This window comes from Neovison vison, chromosome 1 (assembly GCF_020171115.1).
Source record: "Neovison vison isolate M4711 chromosome 1, ASM_NN_V1, whole genome shotgun sequence".
NCBI classification, from domain to species: Eukaryota; Metazoa; Chordata; class Mammalia; order Carnivora; family Mustelidae; genus Neogale; species Neogale vison.
In genome coordinates this window covers 217,129,635-217,154,468 of record NC_058091.1, presented here as the reverse complement: position 1 = coordinate 217,154,468, position 24,834 = coordinate 217,129,635, and the positions used below count along the sequence as shown (strand labels likewise).

The following is a 24,834-nucleotide window of genomic DNA, read 5'->3' as shown; positions in this document are numbered from 1 at the left end:
CTAGTAGATTGGTCAGCTTAACCATTAGCCAAAAAATATTTATTGGATGATAATTATGTACAAGGTATTATGGAAAAACAAAGAGTTAAGAGGCAAGGCCATACTTTTAAGCAACTTAAAACATAATAGACACTTAATGGTGGACACTTTCCAAAAGCTTCTATAGAATTAATGCCAGTTAAGTAGTACTAACAATAAATTCTTCAGGTTTAGAGAGATAAGTCCCTCACTGGGGACAAGGAACAATAATGGAGCCCAGGCTCTGGAATCAGAACCCTATCCAGGTCATCTACTTACAGATATATGACAGTGACAAATTGCTTAACCTTTCCATGCTTTAGTTTTCCTCTGTGAGAAACAGGGATGTCACCTCATAGGATGCTTGTGAGAATTAAAGAAGTCACATAATATTTAGGGAAGCACTTAGCACAGAGTGCACCATGCATATTAACTACGTAGTAATAGTACTCCCATTGTAGTAGTAGTCACGCAGAGGGGTGACATCTCAGCTGGGTGATGGAGACTACAAAGAGAAGAAGAATAGATATTACAGGTGTGGAGAATAACATCATCAAAAAGCAGGAAAATTACAGTGTCTGCTGGGACAGTTATTTTGACCCAGGTGTGAAAGGTCTTGAACATAAGGTAAACTTACTACTTCATCACATAACCAATAAAGAACACTTCTTGAGCAGCACCATGACATGATTAAGAGGTTTTTGAGGAGTTCATCTGCAGTGTATATTGCACCATGGGGATTTGGCAACAAGGAGACATATATCAGTGGCACAGACAAAGGGCAATAGGGACCTGATCTCTGATTATGACAGTGGGAGCGGAGAAGGGAGAAAACACAAGTCTTAGCAAGGGAAGGACTAAGCATGGTAAATGACCAAATGGGAGAATTAAGGTGATGAAGGAATAAAAGATGATTCTGAAAATGTTAAGCCTAGATTAATCGGAAAATGGAACACAATGGATGGAAGTAAAGCAGTCAAGAAGGGAAGCCAATTACAAAAGGATGCTGATCTTAGAAATGTAAAGGTTGAGGCTTTTAAGTGGATCTGTCTGGCAGGAATTGAAAATTTGGTACCACAGCACAGAGAAGATGTTGGTTATCACTTGAGTAGGGGAAGGACATGATGAATTGCTGGCACCACTGTGAGCCATCAGAATTAGTTCTCTCTATGCCTCATTCACTATATTTTTCACTTTCCCAGCTGGCCCAGCTAGTGGTCTCAACCTCTACCTCTTTATCCCTCTCCACCTTTATCAGGATGGAAATTAAAAACACACTATACATGTCTGAGACCTGTCCCTAAAATCACCAATCTTCTTCTCCTTTTACCATTCAGAAAGTTACATATCCCATAGAATTTTTTCCATGTTGGAGTCAAAATAATAGAAATACACTGGAAGGGTTAAACATACTTCAACAGTTAACCACATAACTCAACTGAAAGGACCCCTTGTCCACCTTTACCTTCACTTTACATCCAAAATGGTTCCAGGCACAGCCAAAGAAACTTCACACGTGGTGATCAGACTAGGAGTATCTGCTGAGTACTTTATAAACATTTGTGTATACTGGGCACTCCGTGTGATGAGGCTCCAGTATTCATTTACCTGCTCACTGAAAACATTTTGTTCTTTCACCCAGCTGTTTTTTAATACATCCTATTCCCATGTATAATTTTTCTTTGTTCTTTTTTTAAAAATATTTTATTTATTTATTTGACAGAGATCACAAGTAGGCAAAGAAGCAGGCAGAGAGAGGGGGAGAAGCAGGCTCCCCGCTGAGCAGAGAGCCCTGGGATCATGACTTGAGCTGAAGGCAGAGGCTTTAACCCACTGAGCCACCCAGGTGCCCCCTTTTCTTCCTTCTTGTCATGTCAAGCATTCCCTCTTCTGGAGAGGTTTCCCTGGCCCTTCTAGACATAGTTATTTCTTTCTTTGATCTTCAACTAATCAGCTCACACTTTTATTAAAGCACACCATATAATATTTTAATTGGTGTACATATCTTTCTCCACCCATCCCCAACCTAGTAACTTATTTTTCTCTGTATCCATAGCCCATCACACCATGCCTGGACACAGCAGGTGCCCACTAAGTGCAGAATGAATAAATGAATGAACAATCAAGTACAGGTCTTTGGTTTCCCTTGATCATTTGTTTTCGTTACAGTATCATATTTTAACACAATCTTTATTTATACTTTCTTCAACCCTTATGCTATTTTATGCTTATAATGCTATGTAGACCCAAGAATCTGGCAACAAACTCCCAAGTTTTGACATTTTATAGGCATTTCACAGGAAGTGGTTTTAGTTTGTTACTAATTTTTCATGTATTTCATTGAATTTTTAAATGAAAATGTTTATAATTTTTTTCAAGAATTTCCAGTCAAATTGAGCAAAGTAACAAGTCTTAAGTTACCCTATTTTTAAGATAATGAACTATTTTCAAGCAAATAAAAAAAAGAATAAAAATTTAATATTAGTACTAGGGATTTTTCTATCATAAACCCACATTTTTGTCAGATACCCATGATCTGGTTCTTCTGTTCAAGACCTTTAGATTCTATGTGGTCCCTTCTGGCTTATTTTTTTTTTAAGATTTTATTTATTTATTTGACAAAGAGAGAGATCACAAATAGGCAGAGAGGCAGATAGAGAGAGAGGGAAACAGGCTCCCTGCTGAGCAGAGAGCCCAATGCAGGGCTCGATCCCAGAACCCTGATATCATGACCTGAGCCAAAGGCAGAGGCTTTAATCCACTGAGCCAGCCAGGCGCCCCCCTTATGGCTTATTTAAAAAGTGAGGAGCCCTTCTATGAAAGCAGGTAGATGAATGGATGAAGAAAAGAAGCCAGTCTCTCTCTCCACATACAGATCTCCAAAAATAATAGGATACATGTGTGTAAAAGTGGTAAACCACTAATAATATTTAGAACTCCACAATTCCTAGTGGAAATAAAATAATAAAGCAGTAAAGCATTTGAGAAAAAGAACAAGCACCATGGTTAAAACATTGGCATCAGAACTCAAAGTCTGTCTGAAATCCAATCACTCATGATTTGGTCTGCTTACACTAGGAATTTAGATTCCTTTTATGTTATAGTCCACATAGAGATAGTCAGGCCAGACCTCCTGACCAAGGTCTGCACTGTGTTGTAATCAGGCATCTGGGTGGTTCATTCAGTTAAGCTCAGGTCATGATCCCAGGGTCCTGGTATTGAGTCCCACAACCTGCTCTCTGCTTAATGCGGAGTCTGCTTATTCTTCTACCCCTCCCACCTGCTCCTGATCCCTCTCTCTCTCTCTCACACACACATTCTAAAAAATAAATTTTTAAAATCTTAAAAAAAAGGATAGTGCTATAATTATGCAACTGTTGAACACAGTCATTACCAATGGTAACAAGTGAACTACCAGTCTGTTGACTGGTGTTAGTATTGGTTGAGTCACACTTATGCTTTGCTAGAGGGAGTAAAAAAGCAACAACCATGTCTAAAGTTAGTACATAATTCACTTGCAATAGTTCAAAATTACAAAACAGGTAAGGTCAAATGTATACTGCTTTGCTTAGAAAGAGATTAATAAGTGCTACTCTTTAAACACTCAATATCTTGCTTAACATACTATTTCCAAAATAAGGCACACATTTCCAAGAACCATCCTTAAAGGCTGACTCTAGAAATGAGGCAAAATTTCTAAACCTTTACAGGAATTCATGTATGAAAATGAGTGTTTCCTTCTAGGCAATCACTCTGGGGGGCCACACGGATACCAATAATGCTATCATTCTGGAGAACATGTTGAGAATTTTCCTTTTGTAACTACTCTATACAAGATGATAAATCTTCAGCAACATTTTGGTTTTGCCAAAAAAACCTATCTGACCCAACTTGGTCATGTGTTTTACTCACCATATTTGACTCTCACTGACATTTGACTATTTGTAAAAAATCAAATCTACCCTCAAAGAATGTTAGTCTGTCTAACAAATGGGCAACAATGTTTATGATCCAAAAAGTTTTCATCATTGGACCAATCAATAGAAAATGCAGTTTAAGGGGCGCCTGGGTGGCTCAGTGGGTTAAGCCTCTGCCTTCAGCTCTGGTCATGATCCCAGGGTCCTGGGATTGAGCCCTGCATGGGGCTCTCTGCTTGGCGGGGAGCCTGCTTGCCCCTCTCTCTCTGCCTGTCTCTCTGCCTAATTGTGTTCTCTTTCTCTGTGTCAAATAAATAAATAAAATCTTTAAAAAAATAAAAATGCAATTTAAAGTGATCCATCTTTCAAACATCACTTATCAAATACCTGTTGGGAGGACAGGGCCAAAGTCATTGCCATAATTAATTATGAGAAATCAACCAATGAAAGCCCTTGTCACATCAGATGGTTCTATCAATGAAATACTGACTGGTTACTTATTCATCACTGTTTTTTTTAACTTTTTATTTTGAAAAAATTATAGACTCACAAGAAGTTGCAAAAATACCACATGGACTCTTAATCTCACAAAACAAACTGAGGGTTGCTGGGGAGGGGGGTTAGGGGAAGCGGGGTGGGGCTATGGACATTGGGGAGGGTATGTGCTATGGTGAGTGCTGTGAAGTGTGTAAACCTGGTGATTCACATACCTGTACCCCGGGGGATAAAAATATATGTATATAAAAAATAAAAAAATATATAAAAAAATACCACATGGAGTTCTAGATTCCCTTCACTCAGTTTCCTCCAAAGGAATGTATGTAATCTTATGCAACTGCAGGACCATATCAAAACCAGGACAGTGACATTGTCTAACACTGTTAAGTAGGTTGTACATTTTAAGAAGACTTATTCTATTTTCCTCATTTTTCACATGCACTCATTTGTGTGTAGGTGTATATGTGTGTTAATGTGCCTAGTTCTCTCTAGTGTTAGTCCACACAGCGATTCATGCATCCCATCGCAACACTCAGGGCTCAGAACTCTTCCAGCACTATAAAAGACCCCTCCCCTGCTACCCTTTTATATATGGACCATTCCCTAATTTCCACGTCCCTGGTAACCACCAACCCGTTTCCATCTCTACAGTTTTGTCACTTCAGTAATGTTCTACAAATATCATACAGAACGTAGCCTTGGATATTGACTTTTCCCACTAAATAATGCCTTTAAAATCCAGCTTGTTGCATGCATCAAGAGTTTATTCCTTTTTGTTGTTGAGTATTCGGTTGTGTGAACATCCCAGAGTTTCACCTATTGACGGAAGTAGAGATTGTCTCTCCTTTTTGTATAACAAATAAAGCCGCTATGGACATTTATGTACAGATTTTCCTGTGAACATAAATTTTCATTTCTGTGGGATAATGCTGTGGAGTATGGTTGCTGGGCTGTCCTGTAAGTGCATATTAGGTTTTGTAAGTAACTGACAAAGTGTTTTCCAGAGTAACTTTACCATTTGACATTCATACCAGTAATGCATGAGAGATCAGGTTTCTCTGCTTCCTCACCAGCAATGGATATCATTGCTATTTTTTTATTTTAAATGCATAGTTCTCTTTCTTATTTTCAGAAATTAATGGTTCAGTTTATATGACTGGCACTACGGTAATTCAGCAGGGATGGCTTTTGTCTTCAAACTATCTTCCTGAGTATGAACTTCAAGATTTATTTTATATTCATTTTTACGATCAAGTTCACAAAAATATATTTTCTCTACTTCAAATTTACCAACAACCAGTAATAAGCAATCAAAACCTCACTTCAGTCGCTTCCATTTGGGCTCATAATTTCTCCCATGGCACAAACATGACCACACCTTCCTGCCCTTCCTGGGGAAATGCTATCCTTCCTGGGGAAAAAAGTCCTACTAGCTGCACTGTCTTGTTTTTTTTGTTTGGTTTTTTAAAGATTTTATTTATTTATTTGACAGACAGAGATCACAAGCAGGCAGAGAGAGAGGAGGAAGCAGGCTCCCTGCTGGGATGCGGGCTCGATCCCAGGACCCTGAGATCTGGGCCTGAGCCTCCGAAGGCAGCGGCTTAACCCACTGAGCCACCCAGGCGCCCCTGCACTGTCTTGTTTTTACTAGAGGAGGGAAGCACGGGTTGTCTCTGGTTGAATTCATGAGAGAGCTGGGGATACTGGGAGAGAGCAAGATAACCATAATTCTACACGTTTGCTGTGCTTCTTTTATTTCTAGAGAAGAGCTTTCCTATGGTCAACGTTAACTGGCCTGTAGAATGATCCATAGAAACAGTACAGACTGCTAGGTTAGTTGCAAAATGAACACTTTACTTCAAACAGAATTCAAAGCACACTTGACAGGCTGTTACATTAAGTACTTGCGTGTCTGAGGTAGAACAAACTAGATGTGATTTACTTTTCCCCTCACGTTCACACCATTCTTTGTGAAGAGGCCCAAAGTACTTACTACTAGTATTAGGGGCTAAAATGGCAAGTAGGAAATAGAGTCCAATTACCAAAGCAGCTTATGGCTTCTGCTCTCCTTACATGTACCCACTACTGTGCATTGAAAATGATGTACCTAATAGTTGCTCCAATTAAAACACTTCATTGTATTTATGAACTTACTTGTAATTGTAAAAGTACATCTGCTGGTTGATAATGATGTGTTTTGGTGGGGGCTGGAGTTTGGGGGGAGAAAGAGTGTTTGTTTTTAATTTAATTTTGTTTGTCTTTAATTTCAGAGTAAGGTAAAACTTTCCAATGTCTGTCTCCTCTTCTTGACCTATATAAATGACTTACCATGTATATTGTCTTATAAATAAAAGTTGAACAGATGAGTCTCAAAAACATACTGATCAGTAAGAGAAGTCAAACAAAAGATGGCATGTGCACTGTATGATTCCATTGATATGAAGTTCAAGAACATTTAAAACTAATCTATGGTGACAGAAATGAGAACAGTGGTTGGGGGGAGGGTAGTATTGATGGGAAACAAAGCATGGAGGAGTTTTCTAGGATGACAAAAGTGTTCCATAATTTGACCTAAGTAGTGGCTACACAGGTGTGTGTGTGTGTGCATGTTCACGCACATGTTTATGTGTATACACACATAATTCACCAAGTTGAATGTTTAGGAGTTGAACATTTTATTGTGTTATTTTTTAGTTAAAATTTTAATTAGCAACAGAAATGAAAAAATAAGAGGTTTGATGATAAAATCACAAGACAGAATAGATTTGGGGTGTTCACTTCCAAAGTTCCAAGAATTTTTAAATTTTGCAAATTACAATTTTCCTAATGCAAGCAAACCACTTTTTTCTCATCTCTTATTCTTCTTTGCACCGCCAGCTTCTTAACCAATGAGATTTATGTTGCAAAGTCATGCATACTGTAACTGAAATTAAAATATTGTGAAGCATGCTGTGGAAGCAATAAAATTCTAGTAAGATCCATTTAGGCCTTTAAAAATTCCACGATTTCTTTCACTCACATGACATCTTTCATTCCTTTTTTTGAAGTTTGGATCCAAGGAATTTTGCATGCTATGGGTTGGCATTTAGTTAATAACATCTTTAGCTGAGGTTCCATTTTCTAAATTAACAAGATCAAGAAGAGTGACCTGATGATAGTTCTTTGTACGTTTGGCTCTTTTCCAAAAAGGATTAGAGAAAGAAAGAAAGAGGAAGGGAGAGAGAGAAAGAGGAAATCTAACACTCTTGGTCACCTTTATTCTAGGGTAAAATGTGTCTCAAATATGTGTTAAAGCATCACATTTTTTTTATCCTATCACCAACAAAATGAACAAACAACCTCACACATATATATACAATCTGTAGTTGCACTATATCTCTAGTTCTCGTTTCTATCTCTTGTATACCTGATCTCTTGTGTTTTGGGTCATTCCTAACCAATCCATGAAAAAAGTAAAGAAAAAAATTTCCATATAAACCATTGGGATAGAATCAACAGCTTGCCTAAAGAACTGAACCAAGTCACGTTTAACTTCTTAAAGCATATCTGGGAATGGGCTGAGAGGGTAAAAGGAAGGTTGAAAAGAAGAATCTCTCTAGGCACATAGTAGATGCTCAATATATATTTCTTTTTAAAAAGACTGGTGACAGAAAGTACAAAATATGCAAGTGAAGAACTACAGCAAAGTGTGCAACCAAGATAACGGTTCAGGGGGGGCATGCTGAGACTCCCATTCCCAGACGCTTGTCTTGGAATTATGTTTAAAAATAGGGTGGGGAGGAGTAAGACCCAGCTAGTCACAGAAAATGTGAGAAATAAGAGGAAGACAGACGGAGAGAAAAATATGGAGCCTGCCGAAAGCAAAGGAGGTGCTTTCCAAGCCGGGAAGAGGAACTAGGAGCCTCTTCCCACTCGGCTGCCCCCAACTTCTCTGCCGTGCTGCGCATTCTAACGCAGTTGGTTGGGCCTTCGGCCTGGGAAGCGGGCGAACCGGCTAGGGACGGGTGGGAAAGCAGGGCCGGGCAACAGGTGGGGAGGTGGTGGACTTTTGTCTCCGGGGAGGAAATGGGCTAAGCTGAAAGGGCGGAAAGCAGTGGCGCGCAGGACTTGAGTCCGCGGGGTCCCCGGCGTTCTCGCAACTACCCCGGGCTTCTCTAATTAGAGGAGGGATGCAGGGTGGCATTAGTTCCCAAACGTTTTAATCGAGCCTCTTTTCAATGGCCAGGGATAAATGTAGCCACTGTTACTCTGTGCTGAATGGGTCGCAAAGGCTCCCGCTCGGCCCCCAGCGTGGCCATTCAGGGCTCTTTTCACAACCTCTAAGCGTTTCAGTCCCTGGGTCTAGCGACACTCCAGAGCGCTCCTAATTAGTCTAATTAGAAAGGTGGATTGATAAATGGGAGTAAGACAGAGCTGGGTTAGGAAGATGCTCAATGCTGCCAATCTCGGCTGGGTTGCCACTTATTCTCTCCGGAAAGAAAAGGGCGCAAAAAAGGAGGTTGGAGCTGGAGCCCGCCCGCCCGCGCAGAGGCTCGGCTCCGGCCGGATCTGCGGGCCGGGCGGTCACCGACCCGGCGCTTCCGCCCACAGCCGGAGCCCCGCAGCGGTCACCACCGCATCTCTTGCGAGTGCCTTGGGCCAGCGGCCTCCCGGCCTTCGCCGCGCGAGACCGGGAGGGAGGGCTGCGGAGGAGCAGCGCACGGCCTCCCGTCCCAGGCCCGCGCCTCTCCGCCCCACAGGGCCCTGTAGCCACTCCTTACTCGCCGGGAAAACGGTGCGGAGGGGCGGCCGGAGCAGCGCCCCGGTGGGGCCCGACAGGCTAGCGACCGGAAGCTCCGCGCGGCATCTCCGCGTCCCGCCGCGCCACGTGGCCGTTCCCGCGCCCTCTCGCCACCGGCCTTACGAGTTGTCCGAGAAACGCCTCATTCCAATGAAGCCGAAACACCAAGAAAGCAATAACTTTTCCCTGCGCGCGGCTGCGGGGTGCTGTGCGTGCGAGGTTTCTTTGCGGTTCTCCGGGAGCAGGCCCCTCACCTCGCCGCCGCCCCTCGGGGTCCTGGGCGCGCTTCATGGCCGCGCGCGCCGGGGTGTCAGGCGCGGACCGGCCGGAGTCCCGCGCATTCCAGCGCTCGCGCGGACCGCGGGAGGCTGGGAAGGGAGCAGTGCGGGTGGCTTCAAGAACACTGAACCTTTAATTGGGCTATAAATCAGACAGGGGAGTGCGGTGGAGTTTGTGCAGGTGTAAAAACAGAGCGGAAGGCCCGGGCCGAGCAACCAAAGCGCCCGGGCAGGTCAGAACCTCCAGCAAACTAACATCTTGATAAGTCCGCTGACAACAAAATAAACAGTGGAGAGGGCCGGGGGAGGCGGGGAGCGCTGTCACCCGCGGCCCGCGCGCAGCAACACAGAGGCTCAGGGAAGGCAGGCCTCTTGGTTTTGTCCTGGGCTCTGAGGGGGAGGGGAGTGGGGAGCGGCTAGGGAGCAAGAAGAAAAATTCCCTCCCTTCTCGCCCTTTCGCGTTCCGCATCTCATCCCAAAGGACAGAGGGCCCCAGAACTGTTAAGACGGTGAAGGTTCGGGGAGTGCGCGGTGCCTCGCCGACTTCTGCTACGTTGGGGTGCCTGAGCCGTGGCGGTTCGCGGGCCTAGCCGTGGCACATCGGTCGTGCGGCCCTCTGCGATCAACGGGTCCCTGCGCCCCCTCCCAGACACGGCGCCACCGAGAGACAAACCACCGGCTCGGGCTTCATTTCAGCGACTGACGTTGGTAAAACACTGCCGCGCCCCTGGCCGAAGGAGGTAACAAGCCAAGTAGAAAGGGCGATCAAAAATTAATTCGGTGCACTGCTCGGGAGCAAAAGCCTGTCAAAACCGTATCGAGACGTTGGCACAAGCAGAAAACGGATTCACAGACAAAGGAAAACAATACAAGTCTCGTTAGATCATTTTTCTGGACATTGTTTAAAGTCTGAAAGGGACCAAATCGTTTCAAAATGTTGCCAGTAAAAATTATCCTATGTGGAATGCAACTAATCCTTTTAGGTTCCTGTCAACTGTTTCCACAAAAGGAATCCGATTTTTCAAATCAAAGATCCAAAAGTCTTTGGGGAGAGATTTATTACATGCCAGAGCTTTAGTTACAGAATAGAGTTACAATAACAACTCGCACCCACTAACTCCCTAAAATAAGGGATCCCTTCGCAGATAATTCTAAAGAAGTGTGGGGGATGGTTTGCTGGAGTCCTGCTATGTATTGGGGGAGGGGAGAGTGAGGGAGGGAAAGAGGGGAAAGGCAAAGAAATATTAAATTCCTTACATAGGAAAACAGAACACAGAGTTCCTCAGTATATTATTTTTATCCTCTGTACCCCTAGTTACTTTTGAAGAAGAAAACAAGACCCAAACTTGGTGACTTGCCCTCATCGTTCCTTGGTGAAGACAACTTAAAGGTGAGGTTAATGCTTGAACTGGATACAGAAAAATATTGGTGCCTATGCACCCCCAGTGGTCCAGAAACTGGACTCTCTGAGTTTGCATATTGATATGTCTACAATTTCTGCAAGTAGAAAAATATTTATTTTGAAGTTTGTAAAAGAATACAAGAAAAACAGACCGTGCCTTATTTATTTTATTTTATTTGTAATAAAATATTTAAGCATGAGGGGCAATAAACTAGGGTTTTTCACTGTGCCTCTATTTAACTCTTCACAAACCCATGTGAACATGAACTCATTCCATGTAGGTCATAGTCTCAGTTCACAGTAGTTTGAGCATTTCATGACGTGCTCCTCCTCACTTTCTGGTCTTCACAGAGAAGTAGTGGCTAGGGATACCACTAATAGGGCATCTATTAGTAAAATGCCTTACAAACTTGGGAGGAAACTCAAATTTATAGTTTTCTACACGGAGGAGTTTGGCACGGAGTTATCGCCAAACCACTTAGACGCTTAGGTGTTTTTGGTGTTTTGTGAGTAAACTGCCAAACTACAAAAACATTGTCAAGAACCAGACAACTTCTGTTTTGTTTACAGACTATCAAAATTTTTTAAAGAGCTCTGTTAAAAAAAAAAAGAAAAGAAAAAAAAAAAAAACTTCCTACTCTCCCCTTCACCCCCACTGTTTTCCTGCTGCAGCGGCTTGCTCCTCTTGCTCCCTGAGTGCATGCTTATGTTATTAGAGGCAACTTGGTGGCACGGATTCTTTTCACTGGTTTCCTATATTTAAAGTGGGAAGAAAGGGATTTGCAATGTAGCAGGTGCTCAATAAATACTGCAGACTAATCCCACTTTTCAAAGCTTAGAGGTTAAGGAGGTGATCGTTAGATAAGTAACTAGAGACAAGAAATCGAGCAAGAGACTAGAAGAGTGGATCTAAAACACTATTGGTTTGTTTATTTTAGGAGAGAATTATTTAGGGAGAAAGTTAGCTGTCCAAATACACAACTGGCTGAAATAGGAGGAAACACAATGCCATCTCTTCTCATTATTTCTAGAAAGGGTAAAGTAACAATTTATTTCACACATAGAGTGGGGATTTTGAAGAAAGGTGAGTTTTTACATATAGCCAAAGACTTCCTTAACTAATATATCCTCCAGAGTTTGGAAGTTTTACTTTTTATTTCCTGGAAGAATAACTATGTGAGAAAGAAGCCACAAAGGAATCATCCTTCTATACATTTGTATAGGTTTTGTGTTCTCCAAAATACTTTCACAAAAATTGTCTTATTTCATTCTCACAACCTATCCCCACACTCTCCAAAACTACAAATGAATGTAAAGACTGATCTAACATTTAATTTCAACCTAGTCTTATTTATTCTATTGTGGGCTTTGGATATTTTTTTGGTTCGTGATTTCCGCCCCCCATAGTCAATCATTTAAAAAAAAAACACACATAATCTTGTCAAGGTCATTTTCATATATATGAAGCTATGCATTAAAATAATAAAAATAGAAATAGAGGACTAAGTTAGTGTTCATTCATAATAATGCCTCATTGTTGACATTTCAGGAAATGTGTTGTGTCCTTTCATTGCAGAAAATATCTGCCTTTTATTTATATTAATGGGAATTCCTAAACAAGTATGCAAAGAAGCTTCTGATCTCTGCCATAACAAATATGTGCCCCTGCTTTGTCTTTATTTGTCTGTTATTAATCAGAAGTTGCATATGAGAGAATCCTCAACTTGTGCCTGGCTCCCCCTGGGACAGAGAGGGCCAGGCAAGGCCCCAGGGCCTCAGATCTACCACCCTGGGCCTGCCAGGTCCTCTCCTGGACCTGTGCTCAGAAGATTCACTCTGCCTATGACCCATTCCATATACCTTGCATTCTTCTTAGCGGATTAGACAGATTCTTCTTTAACTATAAGATCCTACATGCAGGGAAACACCCCATCTTGAAAAATTGAGCCACTCTCATTTAAGAACAGAAAAATAACCTTCCAGACTGTCTCCTGATTTCAAATTCAGAATCAGAACTTTCCAGGTTTTCTAAATAAAGCCTCTGATATTAACTGATAGCTCTTCTTCTTGAACTGGGCTTTTTTTGTCTTTTACAGTATAAAATCTAAAAGAAAAATGTTCCTGGTTTTACAAAAACACTCTCTCTAGCAAATCAATGTTATCTTGCATTAAGCACTGTCCCTTGGAATGTGCTTACATACCCAATACTCTTTCCTCTGCAATCTGCAGCTCACAGTTAGTCAGATGCAATCCTTGCACGGACTCCAGCTTAGATGTCCCCATAAGGGACAAAGCATTGGCCCCAGCAGCTGTCTGAGAAGGCTGGGCTTCAATAAGGCTTCTGGTGGCAACCAGCAAGGATGTGCTGTTCCCCTCTAGGGAAAGATATGATTCCAGCAAGTGGCTTGGAATTCCCTCCCCACAAAAGCATTTCAAGGAGACCTGTGGCAAGGCAGGTCTCAGCTCCAGGTGAGACTGTTTTTTGGAAGGCTCCAGTGCAATGGATTAACTGCGCAGAGGCTAAAAGGACCTGCTAACCAACATCATACACAGCTGCTCAAAGACAGAAAAATCTTCAGGAATGTGTCTGGATGGGGTGGGGTACATTCTGAGAAAAATGATTTGCTTTCTTACTAAATGTTAAATCAGCTCATCAGACTCTTACATATTCTTCCTTTTTTCACATGGAGACAATGTGACTTTAAGTCTAGTCATAAAGATAGACTTAGCAATTTAGCAAAAAGTTCTGTCAGTTTGGCAGATTTCAACCAGTAAAAATTAGGGAGAAAAGCAGAGGAAATGGACAAATACTACAAAGGTGAAAAGGTGAAGTAGGTGTGTGTGTAATATTTTAAAGACTGCTGATGCCAAAAAAAAAAAAAAAAGATTGGAAGAGTGATGCTAGGGGAGTGTCATATGGAACTAGGTAGGGGAAGCCAACACATGTGAAATAACTGGCTATAAATTCCAAAAGTATCTACAAGAAGGGGATGGGGTGTTTCCCAAGTAGAGGACACAGGGAGGAGGATCCAGCAAGGAACCAAAGGGTGTACAAGAAATAAATGACTGTCCTTCACAGGGACCTCTCGGGCAATTGCCCTGCCACAGTGGGTGTTTAATAAATCACCACGATGGCCACAAAGAAGCACCATGATGTAAAGGAAATAAAATGGGATTTAAATACTCAAGTCCCAGTAGCTGTGACCTTGGGCAAGTCATTTCATATTTTTTGAACCTTAATATCTTTATTTGTAAAATGGAACCAATAATAGTTCTTGTCCTCACTATTCCAGTGTGGGTGAGAGAAATGTTAGTGAGAATCCTTTTTAAAAGTTAGTGCATGCTGAGGGCAGTGAATAGAATAGACACATATGCGGTTCCAAGGGAACTAGTAACTTCTACTTCTTGAACTGATGCTGGTTACAAGGATGTGTTCACCTTGTGAAAAGTGACTGAGATTTGTGCTTTTATCTGTACATACGTTATACTTCCCAAAATGTTTACTTCTAAAAGTTAAGCGAGCTCAAAACAGTTTTTAAAATCAGGATGATGATGATGATGATGATGATGATGATAAAGACAGGAAACTGTTAATGTAGGCCAGAAACTCAGTCTTAATCTCGTTTCTTTTCAAGTCATCTTATCACATCTGGAGGTTCAGAACTCAAAAAGGGGAATCGATGACAACAATCAGTTATTTCCTATGTGTGTCTCTGCTTGTTACTCAATAGTATTTTCCTGGTAAAGAGGCAGGAGGAATAAACCAGGAAGATCCCTGCATGCCAGAGGGGTCAACAATAAAAAGAAAGGAGCCCAAGCTGTTCACATCAAGGGAAAGATGTGATTAGAGAGATGTGACATGCAAAGAAATTATCTGAAAAGTGAATTCAGTTGGGAAAGTACAAGTCCCAAAAAGCAGAGAGCAGCTGGTCATGATCAGATTCTCCATCTTTCTGTCAAATGTAATCGTATCCAAATTGGCAGGGTATTTATTGCTAAAGTCGAAGGGCCAGATTTTACACTAAACATATTTACACATTTACATTCGTGGTCCTATAAACACTCCACATTTCACTGGCCGTGACATCAAACACATTTACCAACAAAAAGCATATGCCTAATTACAAAATCATAGGGGAGAAGAGAGGCAAGTGGCAGCTGATGGGCAATGAGCATGCATGCCTGTGTGTGTACAGGGGTGACCCAGCTGCAACACCAGAAAACCAGTAGAGACAAGAATGGATGCTGACAATGCTGGGCCCACTTGACTTGTCCTCTGCTTCCCAGGCCTGTCCTTGTCTGGCTCAGCTTTAAAGGGGGAAGGGGACCCCTGGAACTCCAACGTGTCCCACAGCTATCCCAGGCTTACCCGATTGGAGGAACCCAGAGATACCAGAGGGACTGCTGGGCAAATTTCTGATTTGAATTGCGTTTGATGCAGATATGACCTTTGAGTTGCTCCCACATGACTTTTCTCAGTCACTAATAAAAATAGATGTGAGCAAAATGTGTAGCCAGCAGAGAATTTTAAAACTAAAACAAGAGTCCTTAATTCCTGGCTTTGGGTAGTAAGATCAAATCCCTACCCATCTATAGCACTTGTAACAACACCGTTAGCTGCTCCAAGCTTGGTCCTCGGTCAAGCAAGGAAATCAGAGCCACCAGGGCCAGAAGAGAAAAACAAAACAGGCACTACCACTGGCCTCAGACAGCTTTTAATAAATGACATAGGCTGGTATTCCATCATAATAATCACCTTCCATCAGTGGGGAAAAAAAACCCACCTCCCTCAGTTCTCTCAGAGAACAGGCTACAGGAAGAAATTTAGTGGGCTTTCAAAAAAACAAAACAAAACTGAAAGGCAGAAGTTTTTCCCCCAGATAAAAGCTTACTACATTCACTGTAAGCATTTTGATAGTAAATATAGCCCCAAATTCCAGTTCTACCAGCAGAAAGTTTGGGCAGGAAAGGGCCTTTGAGTAGGGGACAGGGAAGGTGAGATGTGCAAACATACAGATGGCTCAAGGAGAGAAAACGAGAAAGGTTCTCACAATTTTTCCCTTCTCCTCCCCAGTTTCTTTTTCTCTTTTTTTAAGAGGAAGGGAAGGAAGGGGTTCTTAAATAAATGCACAGGTTGGGGGTGGGGAGGAAATACATTGTTGAGCAGAAGCGCTAGCTTCTTATTTTAAAGAAATACAATAATTACACAATAGAGAAAAAAGAAATCAACCACGAAATGATCTAAGGTCGTGACACCATGTGTGGTACAAGGAGCAATTCAATCCATAAGGGCTTCATTACCCCCGCAATAGATAACATTTGGCTAAATCTAGCTGCAGAGTAAATTTCCACAGCACAACAGAGTCTTGAATGGAGAGGCTCCTTTTTGTGTGGTCCTTCTCCCGGAGCTGCCTGAACCATTAGCCCCAATATATCCCTCTCCCTATTAACTGCAATTCCCTCCCGACTGTGCTTCGGTCATTTGTCTCCAGACTCTACGGGGGCGTTTGATGAGCAGAGAAACAAGACGAAGGGGAGAAAAGCGTCGGGTTAATGAGTTGTAGCAAATCCACACTTTGTAGTTGGGAGGAGGAGAGCTGGTGGCCAATGTTTGTCCAACTGGTTTATTTTTCGAGACCCAGCCTATTGAGGAAGGCTTGTTCAAGCAAGCTTCGTCCTTACAAACACACAAACATCCTTCTGTTTGCCTTCAAAGAAAAGAGGACCAGAGCTGGATTTGCATGCGAATGAGGAGCCCCGGGAGGAGACGTCCTTGCCCATCAAAGGCTGCGGTAGCCCGGCAGCCCCGCGGCCTTTGTTCCAGCACCTGCTAGCCCAAGCAGCCGGTCTGGGCGAGCCCTGCGCTCCTGGCCGCCCAGTCCCAGACCACCGCTCACTCCCTGCCTGCTTTCGCTCTCCACTATCTTGTCCACCCACCGCCGAGAAACCGGAGCCTGGAGGGTGAAGGAGGCAAAACTGTAGAGTGAGCAGGCGGGTTGGGCTTTCTTTTTCTTAGGGTTCAAGGGGTTCATCGAGCGACTGGGGTCTCTCAAGCCGGGGTGGGTGATTCGGGACCCCACCTCCAGACCCCAAATGACCCCAGCACTGGATTGAACAGTGCCTTCTTACCATTCTCTTAAAAACACTGACAACTGAACGGATAGAGCCCATCCGGGCACTTTTTTTTTTTTTTTTTTTAATAGATGCGGGAATGTGAACAGAGAGGATTAGCTGGGATTCCCTCCTTTTAGGACATCCAAGTATCGTGCAAATAATAATAACGCCCACGGTCTCGTTCTTCCACTCTCTCCCCATAATGACTTTCAGCTCTAAGTTTCAGATATGTGACTTACTGAGTGCCGTTCGGGTTCCGCCTGCTAACGCCTCTCCAACCCGGGCGGCTTGAGCATCCGGATGTTCTCCGTTCCACTGTCTCCTCTCTTAGTCGTGCTAGGGTAAAAGTACTTTTGCATATAAGATTTTGGTCTAAGAATATTTCAATCTGTATCTCTATATTTAGTGGTAAACTTTGAGGGCATGATTAAACTCTTTTAAATCTCCTCCAAATGTTTGATAAGAAAAAACCCAGAGCTTAATTTTGAGACTGTGAGAGTCCATTTTTTCCTCCCTAAAAAGGGACATGAGGACAGGGTACCAAGGGTGAATGCCACTGCAAAAATATTGACCTATAATTCAGTTTTCATTAACTTGATAGGTTTAGTTGTGCAGATCTTCTGTCTAGATTTTTGAAAAAGAATTTATAAACGTATTTAACCTCCTCTGCAACTTACTGATACTAAGCATTTAGATTACATATTATATATGCTTTGGTTTTATTTGGAGCCCAAGATAACATCTATCAAAACTAGAGTCTCAGGTTCTTTCAAAGAACTAGAAATTGCCTGCAACAAGTAGTTAATGAAAACACTTAAAATTTGAAAAACAATATCCCAAATCACAAAAATTGTGTAATTACTTCAATAAACACCTGATACATTTTCATTTTTATTCTCAAAGTGTGTGCTACCCTAAAATTGAAGATTTTTCTTACATACCCTAAATTACTTATTTAAATTAGAATTTCACTGTTTGCCTTTTAGAACAAAAACTTCTTTATGCAATTCCTGGAATCCCTTCTGTCAAGAAATAGTAGCTTTAAATACCAGAGCTTTCAAATAAAGTTTACTTTCTATATGTAAATATTAGTCAGGACTTCAAAGCTACATGAGTGTTGATCATATCAATTTTTAAACTAAAAATTGCCTATTTGGTTGTGTTGCTTCCATTATAATGTAATGTGTTGCAGAATTTTTACAGACATATACAATATTGTGCTCCATAGCAAATGGAAATTAAATGACGTGGGAAGCTCGAAAACAAAATTAAAAGTTCTATAAAATTATCTGGGGGTAACTATGACATTAATTTTAATAGCCTCAATGCTCTTCAAAATGGAATAGAATAAGATTTGAAAATGAACACCAAAATAACTTATTCTATTGTAATCATTTAAAAGTAATTTCTAATTTCTTGCAATGGTGTCGACCTGAAAAGGATAAATGAAAAATCATGGCATGATGCTTTTGTTAAATTCTCTTTGAAAACAAAATTTTCTATTCTAGATTGGGTTCCTACTTAGCTCCCACAGAAATTTTTTTTAACAAAAAAGAAAATAAACTAAGAAGGGGACGACTGAAGCCCATTTTATGGTGGATTTTCTTTGAAAATTAAGCATTTTATTTCTGAAAAAGTGTAAAAATCTTACATTAGAATAGTACAATAATAATTGCCAGTAAAATTTACAATACTCCTTGTAAAGAATACGCAGTAAGTACAAAATAAAAATTCCGCATGTCCATTATGATACAAAACACAGGTTAAAATAAGAAATGGTAATTTTGACTTTTTTCCTTGTGTAAACATGTTAATCATTTTTCCTTTTCATGAAAAACTACACCAGACGAGTGTCCTCAAGTAAAAACTATTGGTTCGCTGGCACTCTTCAGGACCTTTACTATTCGTAAATAGTAAATAAAAATTCGTAAAACCGTAAATAGTAAATCAGGACCTTTACATTCTTTTGAACATTATTGATACTTTCAACGCCTGGACCTGAGAATCTCTAGACCTTCATAAAGGCTTAGATTTTTTTTTTTTTTAATTTTCCCACAAGTCAAGGAAGCCCCTTGCGCTTACACAAGGGAGGGCACCCACCAGCACCCTCTTCCTCCCCACCCCGCGTCGGGGTGGGAGGCTGCAGCATAGGGCGACTTTGCATAAATAGAGGGACCCGCAGAGCCGAAAACCGCACCTCAGCTGCTGCCAAACAGAGTCGGGTCTGAGAATCCCAAGAGGCGAAAACCGGGGCGCGAGGTCGGGAGGGGCCGCGCCCCGAGGAGCGAACAAAACACCAAACCACCAACATGAAGGGAAAAAAAAAGGAGCCGGGATTCCTACCTTCTCTTTCCCAAGCGCGCTAACATAGCGTTATTAACAGTTTGAAATCCTAGCAGTAAAGTTCTCGACACTGGACAGGGCAGTCCCTTGGTGCAGAGTCCCCAGGGCGGCCGACGAGGAGACCGAGGAGGCGGCGGCGGCCGCGGCGGCCACGAGCGAGCGGGTGAGCGCGGCCGCCGGGCCTACAGCCGCCTGAGCCCCGCAGCCGCCGCCGCCGGATCCGGACCCGGGCGCGGGCGCGGATGGCGCCACGGGGGAGGGGGCGGGCGAGGCCTGCGCCGCGGCGGCGGCTTGCGCGGCGGCCGCGGCGGCCGGGCCCAGGCTGCCCCCGATGATGCTCTCGATGGAGAAGGGCGAGCGCGCCAGCGCCGAGGCGCCCGGGCCGCCCGCCTTGGCCGCGGAGGCCTGGAGGGGCGCGGGCAGGGCGGCGCCGAGAGGGTGCGGCCGGTAGCCGAAGGCGGTCCGGGCCAGCTCGGCGGCCGCGCCGTGCGGCGGCGGGGGCGGCGGGGGCGGCGGCGGCGGGGGCGAGTGCGGGTGGAAGGCGGCGGCGGCCGCGGCGGCCGCGGCGGCGGCGAAGAGGGCCGAAGGCGGCGCGTAGGGCGGCAGCTGCAGGCCGTAGCCGCAGCCGTAGGGGCCGTAGCCGTAGGCGTGCGGCGGCGGCGGCGGCGCGGGCGGGAAGAGCGCGGCGGCGGCCGCCGGGTCGCCCGCGCCCCCCGCGCCCCCAGCGCCGCGCAGCAGCAGCGACTCGGCGGCGGCGGCGGCGTTGGGCGGGAGCAGCGGCTGCCTCTTGAAGCGCTTCCTCCGCCGCAGGAAGCTTCCGTTGTCGAACATGTCGGCGGACTCGGGGTCCAGCGTCCAGTAGTTGCCCTTGCCGGGGTTGCCGGGCTCGCGGGGGATCTTGACGAAGCAGTCGTTGAGCGAGAGGTTGTGGCGGATGCTGTTCTGCCAGGCGGGGAACTTCTCCCGGTAGTAGGGGAAGCGGCCGCTGATGAACTCGCAGATCTCGCTCAGCGTCAGCCGCTTTTTGGGGCTTTGCAGGATGGCCATGGTGATGAGCGCGATGTACGAGTAGGGCGGCTTCACCAGCGGGTTCTTGGCGCCGCCGCCCGCGGTCGCGCCGCCGCCGCCGCCGCCGCCTCCCGCGCCCGCGCCGCCGCCCCCAGCGGCCCCGGCCCCCGCCGCTGGGGCTGGGCCCGGGGGCGCGGGGGAGGCCCCTGAGCGCGGGGCCAGCAGGATGTCATCGTCCTCCTCCTCCTCCTCCTCCAGGTCCTCTAGCTCGTCCTCCCCGGCGTAGGAGCGCCGCCGCCGCCGCCGTTGCGCGGGGACCGCCAGGCGGGACACGCCACCGCTGCCCTCGTCGTCGTCCTCCTCCTCGTCGTCGTCGTCTTCGCCCTCCCCTACCACGTCGATGTCTGTCTCCTCCGCGAGGCCGGAGGCATCGGACATCTCCGTGCTCAGGGTCATAGCTGTGGCGCGCGGGCGGCGGGGCGGCGCATAGGGGCGCCGGGCGCCGGGCTCCTGCCGTTCCCCAGCCCGGGTCCCGGGCGGCGGGCCCGGCACGGGGGCGCCACGCTGGGGGCGCCGCCGCTGCTCGAGCTGTGCCGGGGCTGCCCGGCGGCCGGGGACGCTCGCGCCGCGACTTTGTAACTCCTACGCGGCGGAGCGCGCCGCTCGGTCTCTGCAATCCCTCGGCCCCGCGCGCACCGGTCCCAGGCGGGGGACTTGACCTTCCCCTTTCCGAGAGGCCTGCGCCCTGGTCAGTGAGGAGGGGGTGGCGAGGCCCCGAGCGGGAGAGTCAGAGAGTCGGGCGCCCGGGAGGGTGCGGGACGGATGAGAGTCGAGGGACCGAGCTCGGCGAGGCGAAGGCTGAGTCCAGGAGAGGGCGGACCTTTCCCCGGCTTATAGTAGGAGGCCTGTCACATGGTGTGCACGTCAGAGCGCTACCGAGGGAAGGGAAAGAAAGCCTAGGAAATCAACCCTGCTCCGGAGAGAAAGTTTACCCGGAGGAGGGAGCCACAACTGAGAAGATTGGGGGGGTGGCGAGGAGACAGGACCCCACCGCTCCTTGTCAAAGAGCTTGAGACCTGAATTAGGCGCTGGCCGGCGGTGGTCTGGTCCTAGGGCCGCTGCAAGAGTTAGAATTCCCAGGCTCCTACTCTTCAATCAGCCTTCCGCTCTAACCTCAGAAGCACTCTCGTGACGCGACAGTTTGACCACTCGATGGCCTGTAGGAGCTGTGCAGCCCGGAGATAACTCCCCTCCCCCAGTCATCCGAGACGGTCCCTGGGAATGGCTCCAAGATCTTTTGGGTTATCCCATCTCCCTCAGACTGGGCCAGCAGCTCCCCAACAAATCTGTTGAGGAAACCCCCCAGTTTAAGCAGAATAATAATTGTTTACTGACCTTTTAACCTGTCCTCTTCGGTTCTTCTCCCAAGACGTTTGTTTTCCACCATCTGTTAATAAAAATGTGGTTAGGCTGGCGTTTTAGTCACTTATCTGCAATTGAATGCCCTAGAAACTTGACAGCTAAACTAAGTCACACTAATGAGAGGATCTGACAAATTTCGTGGGAATAAAGTAAGTAATCATTGAACGCAGAAAAGAAATAGAAAATGTTAGTGAAAACCCAAATACACCCACACACAATGCACCAGAAAGAACTCAAAAAGTTCTTTCACAATGGGGTAAGGGACTCTGTAGTTCTTAGTAAGAGGAACATTCTAATCAACACCTCGCAGTAACCTCAAAATGCTTAAATAACTACAACATATACACATACTTCTACTCAGGCTTAATAATAGGAACTATATTAATAAAATTTTCAAGCCAGCTTTTTAAAATGTTTTTTGGAAAATTTAAATATTTCCGGGGCGCCTGGGTGGCTCAGTGGGTTGAAGCCTCTGCCTTCCGCTTGGGTCATGGTCCTAGGGTCCTAGGATCGAGCCCCCGCATGGGCTCTCTGCTCTGTGGGGAGCCTGCTTCCTCCTCTCTCTCTGTCTGCCTCTCTGTCTACTTGTGATCTCTGTCAAATAAATAAATAGTCTTAAATATTTCCAACAGCTCCTGGCGGAAAGAAACGAAATAATATTGTAAAATAAGATTAGAGTTCTGTTCAGCCCAATTTTCCTTTTCAGGTGACAAGGTAGTAGAAATAAATGTTATTTTTAAGTATTCTTATCTTTGTCATCAACTCAAATTATTGTGGGTAGTGTAAAAATCCTAATAGCTTGTGGAATTCACACATAGCAATTCCTTTTGGGTTTTTGCATTTCTCAAAACCTTTCTATTTCAAAGTGGGGACTTGCCTCCAAAGTTTAGCTTTCTGATTAAAATGGCCACTTGACAAAACTATCAAAAATCAATGGCTTTCTGTAGAAACAATCATTAGCTGCCTTTGTGTACATCAGTTTACCCACCAAGTTTTTCACATTTTTAAACGTCTTACTGCCCTTGTCAATCTCACAGAATCTCAAAAATAAACTGCCTCCTCCCACCTAAGAACTCTTTTAAAATCGAGTTTTTGTTGCTGAGGACAGCTGCCCACCAGTTACACTTACAAACGACCCACAAAGTCCATCATAGATCTCTGAAAGATCTATGGGAACGCCTCAAAGTTCTAAATAAATTATTTTTCATTGACTCTCGTTTGAAAAATGGCTGAACCATTTAATTATTGTAATGGGCTCAGCATTAACCTGAGCCAACATTAATCAGCACTATTAATCAGGCATTACATTGCTTTGTTGATCTAGCCAAGAGTCCTTACCGAGGAGTTCACTTTAACATTTGGAAGTTGAAGTTTTATAAGTACTCAGTCGATAGCTAAATAAACACCATGATTTTCACTAGACTGAGGACTGGTGTGTGGCGGAGTCGTTGAAGATAAAACGGAGAGGAAGAATTTGTCCAGAGACCATTAGTTACTTTAGATGATCAGTACAGCTGTCATTGCACCACCCTGAACTTGTCTGGCCAAGGAGGGCAAAGAGGTGGACTTGGCGTTCTGTTTTTGTAACTTTGTCCAAAGCTCCCTTCCCAAAGGGTTTCAAGGGGTCTTCCCTGGAAATGTTTGAAAAACGTGGCCAATTATCTTCTGGCCACTCAGGGTTAAGTGTTAGGATTTAGCGAAGGTCAGAGGAGCGCTCTAACCCAGGAGGAGCGCTGCAGGGACAGTGTTCGCAGAGATTTGGTTGAGCTTTTCCCAAAGTCCCACACTGGGGCACGTCACTTGCTTTATTTGTTTTAGTTGAGCTACACGTTCGTACGAGATCTTTAGCTCCGCACTCCCCAAATTTCCGGAGCGCGGAAACCCAAGTGTTTCATTTCCCGCGTGTCCCCCTTTGCCCCCCTTCGTGCCCCACCTCCTAGGATCCCTCCCGACTGCGCTCCCAGCTCTCAGTCGCGGCTGGGAAATATCCACCGCCACCCACTCAAGCTAGCACGAGAGATGAGAAACTTTTCTGAGAGGCAGGGTGGGGACCACGCGGCGACGGCCCTCCCGTGTGCTCCGCTCGCGTGGACGCGGAAAGCGCCCGGCTCCTGCCTGGCCCGGTGGTGCCCACGTGGGGGAGGGCTGCCCCCTGGCGGCGGCCCAGCGCCTGCTGCCCCCCCCCTCCCCGCCCCGGCTCAGGTCCGGATCGCGAGCTGGAGAAGTAGCCCGCGTTTTGCAAGTGTGGGCAGTGGACTCCAGTAATTCCCTCCCACTGGGCGCCGGACACCCGAGCTTTATGCTTCTTGAGCCCCCACTTCTCCTTCTCTGGGGCGACTGAGCAGGAGCGGAGGTCTTTCCTTGGGCCGCAGGTTTCTCATGTTTTCCCTTGGACGGTTTGGGCTCTCCAGCAGCCCCTCCGCCCAGGGGGTGGGGGGGGTGGTATTGGAATTGTGCTGCCGCAGAAATCGAGGAAGCGGCGGGACCCTCGGAAGGGGCCGCCTTGGCCCCTTGTATTCGGCCTCCTATTGAGAGCCCGGTAAGGTCCAGGGACCTCCTTCAGTGGGAGAAGACTGTCAGAGACCCGGGGGAGTAAACTCCCGGATTGGGAACTTGGACACCTCTCTCTTGGCCCCAGAGCATCCCAGGAGTTTACCCACGAATGTGAATATGAGCATATTTCCCAACTCCTCGGACACTTGGGGCCGCGTGCCTCCTCGAAGTCATTCCACAAGCCTGTACTGAGATACTACTTGGTGCCTAGTGAGGGTGCTCATGGTTTCTTGGGGAAGCCAGGTAGACAGATTAATTGTTATGCCCAGTGATCCGTGATTTCTTATCCCCCCCCCCTCGAAACTGAGTGGTGCCTGGGGGTCCTTGCTGAGCCTCAGAACCTTTTTTTCACCCTGCACTGCCCGTCCTTACCGCTATATGCATCTTCCCTTTTTGAAAACTCAAACGTCCAGAGGCTGAAAGGAGCTCTATTCCTTGTTTTTTGTTTGCTTGTTTTTCAGTGTGTGTTAAAATATACATAGCACAAATTTTGCTTTACTT

General features: G+C 45.4%; 1 protein-coding gene across 1 annotated transcript; it reads right to left on the bottom strand.

Annotated features, from left to right (window-relative positions):
- Positions 1-18,607: 18,607 nt before the first annotated feature.
- FOXD1 (forkhead box D1) lies at positions 18,608-20,814 on the bottom strand. Its single transcript, XM_044240587.1, has one exon. It carries the CDS (start codon positions 20,812-20,814, stop codon positions 19,384-19,386), a length of 1,431 nt encoding a protein of 476 aa, XP_044096522.1. The 3' UTR covers positions 18,608-19,383.
- Between the last annotated feature and the right edge of the window lie 4,020 nt (positions 20,815-24,834).